Source organism: Cyphomyrmex costatus, unplaced genomic scaffold (genome assembly GCF_001594065.2).
Source record: "Cyphomyrmex costatus isolate MS0001 unplaced genomic scaffold, Ccosl1.0 scaffold526, whole genome shotgun sequence".
NCBI lineage: Eukaryota > Metazoa > Arthropoda > Insecta > Hymenoptera > Formicidae > Cyphomyrmex > Cyphomyrmex costatus.
In genome coordinates, this window is record NW_017279491.1 from 351,065 (window position 1) to 366,018 (window position 14,954).

Below are 14,954 nucleotides of genomic sequence, written 5' to 3' on the forward strand. Positions count from 1 at the left end.
GATTGCTCCGTGTCCGCCAATAGAAATGTGTCTCGGTATACGAATGTCGGGGATGGGGGGAAAATCGATCTTATCGACCGTTTTTTATCCCTTTAACTTCATAAATCGTGTGTGTGTGGGCACATATTTAAAATATTTTTACTTGAAAATGGTATTTATATGAAGACAATCGTGTTATTTTGTATTTCAGCGAAGTACATAAAAATATTTTGCATTCTAGATTTTATGGAAGTATATAAAAATATTTTGCGCATTTTTTAGTACTAATAATGAAAGATTGAAAATATTTTGTATTAATTGTATTTTAAATACTAAGATTGACGATTAATATTATTATTTAAATTACAAAATACATAATAAAGCAACTAATATAATGAAATAAGGGCAATGAGCCAATTTTCGTTAAAATCTTTAAATCAATCTAATATATTGCGAAGAATATCACGTAATTATGGCGTTTCGTCCCAACTTCCACTACTGGACTCATCAGTAAGGCATTGTAGTTACATAATAAAGCTTTCAATCTTTCAATTTTAAATACAAAAAATACGTAATACTTTTATAAACACTGTTGAAATATAAAATATAAAATCTACTTTTATTGCAAAAACTGTGTTTTATATAAAAGTATTTCAAATACGTGCAGCCAGCCCTGTAAATATTCTATTATAAATATTAATCGCTTATAAAATATATATCGCTTATTTGTTACAACAATGATATAATAAAAATTATCAAAAACATGAAAAAAATATACTTTAAAACAATATCCGACTTTTTATTTTTCTATAATTAGTTATTGCATTAAAGCTATATATCCGCCTACAGCTTCGCCTCGAATGTTGTGATTCATGCCAGTTGCAGCAAATAAATGACATATATTGTTGTAAACACATTCGTACAATATATATACATATATATGTATAACTATATGTGCGAGTGTGTTTACAATAATATATCATTTATTTGCTAAAATAACAACATTATTAAAAAACAAGTTGTTTAAATTATTAACCTTTTATAATTATAAACAATTTTTCTAATTTTGTAATGGTAATTTTGATATATGTAGCTTTAATGCAATAACTATAATTATAGAAAAATAAAAAGTCGAATATTGTTTTAAAGTATATACCTATATTCTTTTCATTGTGTTTTTGATTATTTTTATTATATCATTGTTGTAACAAATAAGCGATATATTATATGTATTAATGTTATATATATTATATGTGTGTTTTATATATTTTATATTATTTATACATATATATACAATTAATATCATTATATCTATTAACCGCAGAAAAAAAAAGCATCATTATAATTAAAATACAGCTAGCCTTGTGTAAAAATATTAGGCACCTCATAACTACCAAGTTATTTTAAATTGTGGTAAAGGCAGATAAAAATAAAACCATATATATTTTTAATTAGTCAATATATTTATTGCTTTTATCAGTATTTAGTAGGTCCACGCTTATTAGCTTTTATAGTTCACGCGATCATTTAACTCTTAATTTGAGCTATTTCAAACTGAGATTTGCCCTGTTCCTAAAATAAAAGTTGATAAATCAGCAAGCGCTGTTGTGCATTTTTAGGCATTATTATTTACAAAAACAACTCAACTTTCAAAAATATGAGCAGTAGAATATGAAATTGACGCATATATTTTCACTATAAGCATCCAGCAATAGAATAATTTTTCATTGAAAAAATGCAAATATTCTCAATTGATGCCCTCTATCATTTAATACTTCATTGAAACTATATATCTGTGTTTATATTTTAGAGTAATTAAACATTATACCATCCAACGAATCACTGACAAAAGAATAAATTTTAAGAATGCATGTCGGATATAATTATAATAATAAGGGTGCTTAAGCAAGACTTTTGAATCAACGGTCCTTTAAATCTTTTATCTTTTCCTTTCGAAACACACGTGAATATATATGAACATATACACTATAGACGATCGTTTCATTTAAAATGAGCATTATCGTTGTCGGAAAGATAAAAATGATTTCATCGGCAACTAACGGATTTTCTCGATAAGATAGAAGAAGGAATTTAAAGACTTTCGGACGGTTAGGTAAAAATTGGCTACATCGGAATACAGTTTCCGATAGGTTAAAATCGTTATTCCTTCTATTGTGTTTATTGCACCCTCATATGATTCCACACATTATTTCTCCACCTCGAATGTTGCGATTCATGCCAGTTGCAGTCGCGCATGCACGCGATGTATTTTATGAGAGTCAGTAGGTATAAATGAGACTTGGGAGAGGATCAGTTAAATAAGGAATATAATTCTACTGGATTCTAAAATTAATCGCGAAATGCCATTTTCGAATACAAAAATAAGCGACACACCATGGTGCGAGCCTAATTAAAGAGAAACCCTATATATATAAAGGGGTGAGTTCATTTGACGCTCACACGATGCTTTCCGCAGTATTGATTGTTTAACATATATATAAAGGGTGAAAAGATTCCATGAATGATGAACGTTATGAACGTCAAGGAGACGCACTCAATTAACAATTCTGGCCATGAGCGATTTTACTAAAATCCTACGAAATGAAGGTATATATTTTTTTCCCCTCTATATATACATATAATATATCTCACTTTATATAGAGTGCTTTCCATTTTTAATGACACAAGTCAACATAAATATACATGTTGTTTTTGTTATTCATGGAATGTAAAGAAAGGTAGAACATTTATGTCACTTTACATGGAAGGTATCTATATAATCTTAATTCTTAAAGTTATAGAATGAGACAGTATACATCCTCTCTCTCTCTCTCTCTCTGTCTCTCTCAGACTTGACAAATCCTAGTTTTGTAAAGCATAATGTATCATTTTATCCTTGTGTAACATTCGATCAATGAATAAATGCATCATATGTGCATCATATCGCTTCACAGAACGTAAAAATCATCACTCTTTTTATGAAGGTTCCTTTCTAACAAGAGAATGACACTGCAGTGTAATATAATGAGACATCATCATTAATATTCCTTGCTAATTTGTCAATGTTAAATAAAAATAAAATGTGCCTCTTGGAGAGCAGCAAGGGTCTAATCTAGGTGAGCCCAACGTGCCCTGCTTGTTCAGCCCGGCCGCAGACAAGTCAACAGAAGAACCGCCAAATCAGCAGCACCAATGGGATCACGATGCTTCGCCGTTTCTTTCAAAGCCTCGTTTGTTTCGAATGAGTCATCTGACTGGTGAGCGGAGAGCGACAGAGAACTTGCTTGACGTACTGAAGAGAGTCATCGGAGCACGACGCAGTACGAAAAGCTTTGTTTACCGTAAGATACGGCCGACGATGGCATCAGATAGGAACGACATCAGGGATCTAAGCGACGTTATTCTGCAGGATAATTCGGATACCGAAACGCACACACAGGTAAGATTGTATATAAATAGGTAGATCTCTTTATATCAGACATTGAGATATAAATGTTTCGTTCTATTTAACCTCCCAAACGATCTTTACCTAAATTACATAGTTTTGCTTGACCTCTCCGAGATAAAAATAAATTTACACAAATGGATCTTCTTTGTAAACTTAAAAGTTTTTCAGGGGAAAAAAATATACTAGGTTGTTAATACACAGATATTTGTTATCACATTCCATTGTTGATTCTTGTACAAATTACTAGGTATTTTCTATAGTAAAGCTTTAGATTAAGTATTGAAAAGAGTTCTTTTTAGGTCAGAAAATTCTTAATAATATCATCTTAATTTGTCTTAATTAATCTTTTCTTTTCTTTAATTTCATTAAGTTTTAAATTATTAACAAATATTAACCATTGACATCGTCCAGAATTTTTATGATTAATATTTTTCTATAAAAACCTTATGTATAAGTCATAACAAATTTAATTTAGTTTAATTTTATTAAATATCGATTTCTAGTACAAACGCAAATTGAGTAAAAAGCCAAAGAGAATACTGCAGTTTTCGGATGGAGTAATGGAGGAATATTCATCAGAAGATGAAGTTGACACACCAAAAAATAAAATTGTGTCGCAGATAGATACTGTAATTATATAAATCATATTAATTTAAAATTATATTATATATATATATAATATTATATACTTATTATTCAATAAAAGGACAAAATAATACATATTTTATAGAAAAATATGAATTGGTTACCATGGGCATGGTACCAAACCACATGGTTCAGTTCTAAAATGTTGGACGGTTGTGATTACGTTGGTGAATGCTTGGCCAATTTCTTTGGCATAACAGCGCCCAAGTATCAGTTCGAGATCAATGAGTTTTATAGGCTACAAGCACTCGAAAAAGAAATGTTCCACAAACAAGATTTAGAAATGGGCGGATGGAACGAACAAAATAGAAACAACCTTATAAATAGCGATACTAAATTGACAAATGAATGTAAGTAATGACGTAAAGTGTAAAGATTTAATACTGATAAAACATGTTACATATAAGAAATGCTCTAATTTACAATGCATTTAAAATATTGTCTATACATAGTTTTAATTGACAGAGATTTATTGCTCAATTTCAAAATTAGTAAATTTAATAGAAATAATAAATGCTTGAATGATTCTTTAATTAATATTTTTTAATGCCATATTAAATTTTTTAAAAATATATAAAATGAATATATTTATGAAAAGAAAGTATATGATATATAAGACAAAAATTAAAAATTATTATGATATAACATTGAAAAGTTAAAAGCATTTAAAGAAAGATCCTGTAAAACTCGCTGTTAAGAAGTCAGATTAAATAACGTTTATATGTATAAAAATTGTATATATGAAAAGTCTTAGTATTATTTTTCATAATAATTGTTACAATAGATCAATATTATTTATGTATATAACCTATATATATTACTTATAAGCTACATTATAGTTATATTAAATCTGTTAGTAATATGAAAAATATGTTACCTGTGAAAGAGATTTTTTTTTAAATTCTGCATTTGCACATATGTCCATATGAAAATAAACAATATATTCAAACATTACTCGCTGTTATTTATATCAGCAGTGACTCACAGAATTATTATGCAATTAACAACGACAATAAATGTAATTAATAAATGTTTTTATATTTAATAAAACATTCTTTTTATAGTCAAAAGTTCTTAGCATAAAACTATATTCTCTCAATAAAATATTTTTCAAAAGTATCTTAAGAATAAATTTGTGAATATTAAATAATATACAGTATAGCAAACATACAATAATAGTGATAATATGTGAGGAATACATAAAAGTACATATTGCTTTCAATAGTTTTTCTTCAAATGTATCTTGAAATCCTGTATCTATTACATATTTCATTTGCCGTGTTGTATCATATTTATATACTGCAGTCCTTTGTCGATTAAAATTTCGAATACAAAAGTTCAAGAGAGATGTCCTGTAAAAGTCTTTTAGACATTTGCGCTTTGTAGATTGCTCAGTTGTAAACTAAATGTTTTGTTTGCTTAAAAAGAAAAAAAAACTTATGTTGCCGGCACAAACCTATGCAGCGCACTAGTTAAAACTAGTAACGAGTCTTGGAGACCCTGTGGAAAATGTCTTTGCAACCAGGAACCTTTATATTGTTCTATATGAGCCAACATCTTATTTGCTATATCGGTCCTGAAAGTGGGCGGCAGATTACATACTCCTAAATTAATAACAGCGAGTCCCATGTTGCTGTTCGGATTCACACCGACTCCAATCAATGTTCTACCGATTTTACAAGCTGTCAACATCAGATCGGATGTCAATTGCAATTCCTGTATTTCCATAGATGCGAACTTGGAGGATAAGTTCGCCTCATACAAGGAATGGGATATTCGTTTAATCTGCTTCGTCATTTTCTACAAATATATAATAGAAAATTAATTTGGAATATCTGAGTATATCTTGCTTACTCATCCCTAATATATTTCATATATTAAGCGCGCGCAAACATACAAAAGCGCACTTACGGCAAATAGGTCGGTCGAAAGATACTCCAAATTAACATTATCCGGATCGGTCAGTAATCTATATAACGTAGAACCGCGATTATCTGGTATTTGTTGTAGATCTTTGACCGCTTGATTTTTACTTAATGTTAGTACCAACGTGTCCAAACGTCCCAATTCTAGTATCGCGTTACCGATTTTATATTCCGAATCTTGAAACACATGTATATCCAATAATTTTGTGATGTATCTTTCTCTACAAAATAAAACGATTTTATAAAACATTATGAGTGTGAATATATCATGGATTGCAAATTTTGTAACAGTTGTTACCTAACTGATATGGACAACTCGGGGATGTCATAATTATCATCAGGTCCTAAATCTATTTCCGTTGTGGAATTCCAAGCTAAACCAGCCGCTATTAAATAGCCGATCCACGCGAAAGGATGCGGAGTAAGATGATGACTTCCTGACCAATGTGCGACAACAATGCCTATGGAGTTGTGCTCCAGAGAAGTTTTTATCGCATTTCTCGTATTAGCATACGTTGATGCTGGACATCCGGCCAAGCTATTGTAACTAGCTGTGCCAGAACTCGGTAAAACATTACCACCAGCTAGTCTAAATGGTTCTGTCCATTCAGAGAAATCATAATCAGCCTGTAATATTCGAAAATTTATAGTAAATTTTACTTAAATAATTGTCCCTGCGAGTATATCATAAAAAATCGAAGGAAGTAATTTAACTCTTACCTGAAATCCGTATTCGACAAGTATGATATTAGTAGGAATATTATGAAACTCGGATTTGGAATGTAAACTATTGGAACATAAAAGTAAAGTCGTGCTCGAGCTCAAATTAAGAATATGCCAGAGTTCTTGAAGGCACGAGTAAGACTTGAATACTTCCGACATGTCCGTTTCGAGCGTATCGTTGACGGACACACTCAAGTCGAAGCTATCAGCTTGTACTAATAAAGTGGTTAATCGCGGACCTACGTGAACGTAATTTAAGCTAGGAAATACTGCGAGCAAATCTTGAAAGATAGGCCACATTTGCATTAGGTGATGTTGGGTGATGTTAGAATCAACGTCTAACGTTGGAACTATGTCTAAATGACGATCTCTGAAAAAGTTCATAATTTCCAAATTACATAGAAACTTAAATCTGTCATTTAAAACGTAAATTATATAATAAATACGTCGCAATTAAAAACAACAATAAAAAAAGTGATGATATAAACAATACAGTTCATAAAAAATCAGAAATCTCTTATTTGAAAAGTATAAATTCTTAAAATTATAATATATAAATATATAATTTATACCTGCAATATCTGTCCAGAGTTACCATCTCGGACTTGGAGTAGCAAAGCTGCCAGTCACAATTTTGAATGAGTCTGGAATAGAGATGCAAATGCGAGATCTTAAACGATGAGAGTAGATCAATAATATGTAAAAGATATTCCAAGGTCGGTACACGTCCTCTAGGCGAGATGTCCAACAGTATACCGCGATGTGCGAATCTTGGCTCGTCTTTGATGAAAACAGACTCTATCTCGCACACTTCCGATCTACTCTGATTCTTACTCAGACGTAGAATTTGCACGAATGTGCAGACCGCATAATGCAGCCCCGCTAGACTTCCAGCGCTCACTTTTATGGAGTTATGCGTAATATGCAATTGATAGCTATCCGCAATGTTAAATAGATTCCGATTCACGATGCATTCAATCGTATTATCGTTGAGCAATTTACCACAACTGGGTTGCACTTCACCGATCTTTACATCATGACCCAATTCCAACAGATGAGTCCTGCTGATCTCCCACACATCTAGTATTTTATGTACAGATTCACTGCCCTGTAGAATAATTTGGAGGCACAATGAGAATTCATATGTAAAATTGAGGAAATGTCTTCTTAATAGAAACGCGATTCAAAAAATTTTCTATTATAGATATCTAAGAAGAAATATTAATGTATATGTATATTTGAATTTATTACCTGTATTATTGATATAAAAAGCTCCTTTCCAGCGATAAACGGGGCCGTAAAATTTTTTAATTCGTTTACGATCTTTGGCTGTGGCCATAGCAAGTTGTAAATACTTCCTTTATCAATAATAAATTTGCTAGGACTCTCTTTGCCTGTATCATGCAAAGGCGCATCGTATGCCGGATCCAATGACTTGTTAGATTCAACCGACAGTTGGCTCATATTGCACGTGAGACCCTTCTGGCAATAGTTTGTATCTGGATATGACATAGTAGCACCGTGTATTGTTTCGTTCTCGTTCAGCATAAAATTCGATATAAATCTTTGAAGAAAACAATGTAGAGATTGTTTTTTTCTAGACAACTCATACGGAGTTTTCCTAGCAAATGTTCTGAAAGAAAAAAAATATCGTTTGATATGTTTGTATGCGCAAGAATTATATATTCTTACAATTAATCGCTCACCCTTTGGTAGCTCGTATAAGAGGATTTGCACCAGCCTGCAATAATTCTTGACAGATAGCGATATCGCCACGATTTACTGCATCGTGCAATGGTGTTGCACCACAACCATTCTCAGCATTTACATCGGCTCCTTTATCTACATGAAAATTGTAACATGAACATTACTAACGTTAATAAGTTTTTTATTGCTGCACTGGATTGTACTATAACTTTTCTTCTCGTTTTTGCCAAATATCAAACATACTAATTTAAAGTACAAACATTGTATGATACTTGAGCAAAAAAACAGACTTCATGATATCTATTATACATTACCAAGTAAACACGCAATAATGTGTTTGTTCCCATAACATGCTGCCCAGTGCAATGGTGTGTTCTTACTACCCTGTGAGTCCCATGAATTAACATCCAATCCTGCATCCAGCAACTGCACTACTCTGTCTACTCTGTAAAAAGATACATGCCAATTGTTCTATGATATTAATTAGTATGATTATGTCATACCTCACATAATTAAAAAAAGAAATCATAAAATTGAATGTTGATATATTTACGTACTCAGAAGCAGCTGTTGCTCTTAACATTTCTTCTATATAGATACGTCGTATTGCATCACTTGAGGCAACATCGACCGCGTTCTGTCCATCTGCATTTTGTACAGCTGGATCAGCACCACAATTCAAAAGAGTTCTCACAATATCCACTTGATTGGTCTTAAATAAGAATAGCATAAATAGAAACATTTATTTTAATAATTCAAATAGAAATATTTAAAAGAAAAAAAAATTGGAACAACAACATTCAATAAAGCATGTCTGGAAAAGTATTTCACAAACCTTTGAAGCATACGATAAGAAAGTTCCTTCTTCCAAAACTGGTTGATTCAATATCTTGTCTCTTGTAATACCCTCTGTAGTATTACCGTTTTCACCTGTGATAGAGGAAGGTCAACAATGATAACAACGAAAAACGAAGGATGTTTTTATTCATCCCACTCAATTTATTAAGTTAATACAAGAGAGTTTGTACAAAATTTGAAGCAACGAAAGAAAGGAAAATACGTACACGCATCCAAGAGCGATCTGATAATGTCAGTACGTCCGTGTTCGATCGCTGTGCGAATATTATCGCAGATACCTTGCATCTCTGCTCTGGTTCGGTCTGTAGCTCTCGGAGTGAGATGAGTCAGACCGGCGGATTGCCAGGCATCATCGGGCTGTCATTCCTTTATCAACAATATCAACTGTCAGAGAGACACACGCCGGTCGTTTTGCCGTATTGCCGATCTCCCGCGACTCCCGCACAACATATTAGTACACAGTTGCCAGATTTCTTCTTCTTCTTCTTCTGGCCGAGGCTCGAGGCCGAGCTCATGGTATAATAAGAGAGGTATAGCAAGGCGCATGCACAATGTCGATGGTTCCAGCGACAAAAAGGTCTTTTTGTCGCAGAATTGTTTAGGCTGCTTTTACATGCAGCGTAAAGGCCATCAAACGTACAAAAATTTTAGTAGTAATCGTAAGGTCTTAAGCAAATCGGCCAATCACAGTTTAAAATGTGAGATCGTAATCTTGATTGTGATTGGTCGATATGCTTAAGACCTTACGATTGCTACTAAAATTTTCGTACGTGTGATGGCCTTAACTTGCGTAAGCGTAACTTGCGTCAGCCAATCAAATTGTCTCAATTAGAATATGGCGTAGGGCTGATACAATTTGATACAGTTTGATTGGTTGACGCAAGTTACGCTGCATGTAAAAGCAGCCTTAAGGTACAATTTCATGCTGACGCTTGACGCTTATTTTTAGCGTCAAAACAGATCACGTGATACAAATTGACGAATATTAAGCATCAATTTTGATCATGTGATCTGTTTTGACGCTAAAAATAAGCGTCAATCGTCAGCATGAAATTGTACCTTTATGCTGGATTCACACTGCATCCGATTTTCGTCGTACGATAACTTTGCAACCAATCAGAAAAATCGTATCATCGATACGAAGCAAAAATTTGTTTCCTGATTGGTTGCAGAGTCGTCGTACGACGAAAATCGGATGCAGTGAGAATCCAGCATTAGGGTGCAAACCCATGCAGCGGAATAGCGTAACGCGGAACGAGAGCAGAACCAATAATGAGCATCCGTGTTTCTAGAGAATCTCGTGATTGGTTCTATTCTCGTTCCGCGTTACGCTATTCCACTGCATGGGTTTGCACCCTTAGCCCGGATCCTCATACGGGCAACAGCGCTTTGACACCAAACGCTGATTGGTGAAAAACCGGTGGCGAGGGTAAAATTTACCCCCATAACCCGTTTTTCACCAATCAGCGTCCGGTGTCAAAGCGCTGTTGTCCGTATGAGGATCCGGGCTAGGACTAATCGTCGATTAAGTTAATCGGCGTTGGTGAAAGAGGCCCTTATGCCCATTTCCACCAATGTATAGATTAACTTTAATCTCGGTTCAATTTGCTCTTCGTTTTTTTCTAATTCTAAAAATTAGAAAAAGATGGAACAGTAAGTTAAACCGAGATTAAAGTTAATCTACATTGGTAGAAACGGACATTAGAGTCCTTATCTAGGGGCGTGTTCAGATTCCCACCCGAGTGCTCCCCGGGTATCATGTCATCCTTGTTTAATATTTGGTAAACAATAAGGATAGAAGGATACCTGTGTGGCACTCTGGTGGGAATCTGAACATAGCGGACTCTAAGGGTCTGCGCACAATAGGAGAAATATTAGGAACAGATATTAAATATGAGAATTTTAACCTATCAGAACTGTGTACTGTGGAATGTGCGCTTTCTGACAGGTTAAAATTCTTATATTTAATATCTGTTCCTAATATTTCTCCTATTGTGCGTAGACCCTAATCGCCCCCAGAATATACGGAGTAAAGTCACTAGAAGACTGAAGTTTGTTCCCTCCATATATGTATAGGAGTATATATATGGTTCCCCCCTGTATATTGGTAACCTCAGAATCCTCAGATTTCAGGTAACCTTTTGTCAACATTTATATGTTTCATTGCAAGTTATTCCAGATTTCAATCAATTTCGATGTTTGAAACGGACAAAAGAGAGAATTTTCGTAGAGATTCACGCATTCTGGGATTCGAGAAAAAGCCGAAAAGTTGAAGATTAAATGTCGAAGAGACCGTAGTGAGAATAGAGTCGACCCTCGGATTTGAGTTGATTCGTTTAATTATGATAGCTATGGAGCTGTTGTTCGGGGTACAGATAAATTCTGAGATGATCATGCCGATTACGTTGAGCGGTGTGAACCTGAAAACAAAAGTAGAGGTATTAAAGCAAGAAGCCGCGGAAAGGTGGAATCTGCCCAAAAATTCATTTGGTAAAAATGACTTTGTATTATTTGAAGATTGGTCTTTGTCACAAGTTTTTTTGTATCCTTTTGTTATTTGATTCAAGTTTTACATCAGATTTTTTTATTTCTTATATATTTGAAATATATATCAAGTCATTTGTCTACTCTCAAAAATCCTCATTAGATTAGCTTTATTTTCAATCCTTACTAAATTAGCCTTAATTTTTATCTTTCTTGAAGAGAGTTCAATTCTAATTTTTAAAAAATATATGATTACAGTTCAGGCTATTTGAAATAATTCTGTATAGAATAAATTCAACTTTAGCAAAAATATAATACTAATAATTATCTCTCTTTTTCTCTAGAATTTATTTATTGTGGACTTATACTTGAAGATGATGCAACAGTAGAGTCTGTCGGATTGAAGAATGGATCAATGGTACATGCGCTGAAGAAGAAAGAACCGGAGTCATCAATGTTGAATAAACATATATCAGAAGATTGCATATTACAACTAGCATCAGCATTTAAATCTTTCAATGAGACCCCTGCGTTTAGAAATGCTTTGCATGTAAATATATATATATGTATATTGATGTATATGACTTTTACATTTTATATAATATATGATACACATCTTTAATTATAATTATCAAGTATCATTAGAGAAAATCTATATAAACATTGTGATGTGTTTTAGCGTTTAAGTAAAAGACCAGAAGTGATAGATAATATTATTTCATCCTCTCCTGGATTGCACGAGGATGCAGTCGCTATTGCCATGTTGCAGGATCCTGATTTAATGGCGCATTTTATAGATGTTGACACTGTCAGAAGGTAATTAGATGTATGGTCCCTTAAATTTGTATACTCTTCAGAAATATTAATTTGCAAACAGCATATTTCTCAAAACAATACATTTTTACTTTGTATCTTTTTAGTACGAACATGGATTTAAAGATTTTGTTATTATTTTACATATTCAGAATAGCACAGCTGCATCCAGTGTTAATCGAGGCAGCGCAGAACATTGCAGCGGCCGTACACGAGGAAGCGCACAATGCAGCCTCCAGTGGCTCCTCCAGCAGTTCAGTGGCCAGTTCGCAGCCTACTACCGCACATTCCTATAGTGTTGATAGCATGAGCCTCGAGGAAGAAATGGCGCGCGATATTGCCCACTTTTTTGCCACGCAGCCTGTAAACAACAGCAATCTACGTTTTCCTAATGTATCGCCAGCTACAAACTCGCAGATGTCGCAACGACTGGATAATCTGCCATCCTCCACATCCGACGGTGCCAATCGACCCGCAACCGACAATCAGAGCACCGGCGTGATCACTCCCCAAATGTTCATGGAAGCTATGAGACAAGCCGCGTTGGCGACTAATTCAAATTCACAGCAGCCAGCTGCGTCGCCGGCAGCCTCTTTGTCGCCGGTATTACCGCTATTTTCACCACCGATTAATGATCTACAGCGGCAGTTGGCACAGATGCATGAGATGGGTCTTCAAGACGACACGATAAACATTCAGGCATTGCAGTTTACCAATGGTGATGTGCAAGCAGCCATCGAACTCGTGTTTAGTGGTTTCTATGATAATTAATGGACCAGAAACAATAGGACGAGGTAATATTAGTGATTGCAGTATTTGTACAAATGTTTCAGAAAATAGTGTTTTCTAGATGAGTCAGCCTGAATATCCGCGACACATGTTCTCCATTTGTAACATACGTTGATGCTGAGTATTACTGAGTCATACAGAATGTGTTCAAGATGTGAAATTTACTGTTTGAAGGAGACTTTTATATGATTTTTGAAGTATATTGTTTACATTAAAATAGCAAAATCTGCGAAACACTTCATGTGTTTCAAGAGTTATAAAGACTATTATTCTAATTTGTCAGAATACAGTAGAATGTGATGTACTTTATTAACATCAATGCAGAAAAACAAAAATATATATATAAAGAAAATAGACGATGTATATATTAAGAAAACTATTTAGTGAAATGCTACAATTGCTAAATACAATGTATGAATTTTTATATCTCTGACAATTTTATATTTATGATAATTGCTCAAACAAAAACTAGACTTTTATTTCTTCTATGTAACGTTCTTGCGCCGTTATAATATGAATGAATGAAGTAAAACGTTCACACATATCATGTATGTTGTAGTTATCTATAAATTTTTTAACCATTACTGATACATGATTTATGGGACTGTTATCTCGTTTTTTCTTTCATCCATTTGTATAATTTATAGATAATCGATTTTATATAGCATATAATAAATTATACTAAGTCATCAAGAGTTCAATCAAAGTTTAACATACTTCATTAAAAGTCGATGCAAATATACATGCATATGTATGTATTAACATGTATGAACTTTGATTAAATTTCTCCTCTCTCTCTCTCTCTCTCACACACACACACACACACACACACACACACACACACACACACACACACACACGCACGCACGCACGCACGCACGCACGCACACGCACACACACACGCACACACACATTAATATTGTGATAATTTTTTTATAACATTGAATATTATTATCAATCAAAATTTTTGTCAAACAACACACGCACACACATATTAATATTGTGATAATTTTTTTATAACATTGAATATTATTATCAATCAAAATTTTTGTCAAACAATTATTGTATGTACATACATACAAAAATTTTGCTTTACAGAAATGCAACATAAGATTTAAAATTGTGATAGAAGTTTTTGTTCAGCACATGTGAGCTACGTGAAATAATGCTTTAATATGTAGATGTATCAATGCCGAATGTGTGCTCAGACTAAATGCGTCATGCGTGTCGGCAGTGATGTGGCACGGTTAACGCCAAATCGAATGTGAAAAAAACCTACACAATCACGCATAAGTGTCACGTCTTTAAGTATCCAGTCATCGTTTGAGAATCTTCAGAATCGTAAGTGACGTTATACGTAATGTTAAATTAAGATTAATCTGATTATTCAGAAGAGATCTAAGAACAATTAAATCTCAAGAAATATAATTCTGATATTAAATTGTGATATCAGTAATAGTTATCCAAAATATTAATAATAATAATTTTATATATATATTTCTACAGGATGTATATAAAAAATAATTCCATGAAAAGTTAATGAGATACATATTTATTGTACGTTTATTAAAAACTAAATATAT

General features: G+C 33.3%; 3 protein-coding genes across 6 annotated transcripts; 2 read left to right on the plus strand and 1 right to left on the minus strand.

Annotated features, from left to right (window-relative positions):
• Positions 1–2,294: 2,294 nt before the first annotated feature.
• Positions 2,295–4,533, plus strand: LOC108778903 (protein FAM177A1). Of its 2 annotated transcripts, none has more exons than XM_018546222.1 (5): positions 2,295–2,418; positions 2,483–2,586; positions 3,075–3,418; positions 3,931–4,056; positions 4,158–4,533. In XM_018546222.1, exons 2-5 carry the CDS (start codon positions 2,553–2,555, stop codon positions 4,428–4,430), a joined length of 777 nt encoding a protein of 258 aa, XP_018401724.1. In that variant the 5' UTR covers positions 2,295–2,418; positions 2,483–2,552; the 3' UTR covers positions 4,431–4,533. The 2 variants fall into 2 exon arrangements, with proteins under 2 accessions (XP_018401724.1, XP_018401725.1); XM_018546223.1 differs by having other exon boundaries at positions 2,296–2,418; positions 3,080–3,418.
• An 819-nt stretch (positions 4,534–5,352) lies between these two features.
• LOC108778895 (uncharacterized) lies at positions 5,353–9,787 on the minus strand. Of its 2 annotated transcripts, XM_018546209.1 has the most exons (12): positions 9,492–9,787; positions 9,263–9,357; positions 8,985–9,139; positions 8,742–8,872; positions 8,427–8,562; positions 7,972–8,353; positions 7,293–7,828; positions 6,718–7,090; positions 6,296–6,624; positions 5,984–6,218; positions 5,529–5,872; positions 5,353–5,434 (listed from the first exon to the last, which is right to left on the minus strand). In XM_018546209.1, the coding sequence occupies exons 1-12, from the start codon at positions 9,568–9,570 to the stop codon at positions 5,389–5,391; spliced, it is 2,841 nt and encodes a 946-aa protein (XP_018401711.1). In that variant the 5' UTR covers positions 9,571–9,787; the 3' UTR covers positions 5,353–5,388. The 2 variants fall into 2 exon arrangements, with proteins under 2 accessions (XP_018401711.1, XP_018401712.1); XM_018546210.1 differs by having other exon boundaries at positions 5,353–5,872.
• Positions 9,788–11,403: 1,616 nt separating this feature from the next.
• Positions 11,404–13,455, plus strand: LOC108778900 (ubiquitin-like protein 7). 2 transcript variants are annotated; one of them, XM_018546217.1, is made up of 5 exons: positions 11,404–11,775; positions 12,114–12,319; positions 12,449–12,585; positions 12,735–13,376; positions 13,433–13,455. In XM_018546217.1, exons 1-4 carry the CDS (start codon positions 11,628–11,630, stop codon positions 13,351–13,353), a joined length of 1,110 nt encoding a protein of 369 aa, XP_018401719.1. In that variant the 5' UTR covers positions 11,404–11,627; the 3' UTR covers positions 13,354–13,376; positions 13,433–13,455. The 2 variants fall into 2 exon arrangements, with proteins under 2 accessions (XP_018401719.1, XP_018401718.1); XM_018546216.1 differs by having other exon boundaries at positions 12,735–13,449.
• Positions 13,456–14,954: the final 1,499 nt, after the last annotated feature.

Coding starts and splice junctions, on each gene's coding strand:
- LOC108778903 (XM_018546222.1), top strand. CDS start 2,553: ATGAGCGATTTTACTAAAATCCTACGAAATGAAG. Junction 3,419..3,930: donor ATACCGAAACGCACACACAG/GTAAGATTGTAT, acceptor ATCGATTTCTAG/TACAAACGCAAATTGAGTAA. Junction 4,057..4,157: donor TTGTGTCGCAGATAGATACT/GTAATTATATAA, acceptor CATATTTTATAG/AAAAATATGAATTGGTTACC.
- LOC108778895 (XM_018546209.1), bottom strand. CDS start 9,570: ATGCAAGGTATCTGCGATAATATTCGCACAGCGATCGAACACGGACGT. Junction 9,140..9,262: donor TCTTATCGTATGCTTCAAAG/GTTTGTGAAATA, acceptor TTCTTATTTAAG/ACCAATCAAGTGGATATTGT. Junction 7,829..7,971: donor TTTTTATATCAATAATACAG/GTAATAAATTCA, acceptor ATTATTCTACAG/GGCAGTGAATCTGTACATAA.
- LOC108778900 (XM_018546217.1), top strand. CDS start 11,628: ATGATAGCTATGGAGCTGTTGTTCGGGGTACAGATAAATTCTGAGATG. Junction 11,776..12,113: donor TCTGCCCAAAAATTCATTTG/GTAAAAATGACT, acceptor CTTTTTCTCTAG/AATTTATTTATTGTGGACTT. Junction 12,586..12,734: donor GATGTTGACACTGTCAGAAG/GTAATTAGATGT, acceptor TTACATATTCAG/AATAGCACAGCTGCATCCAG.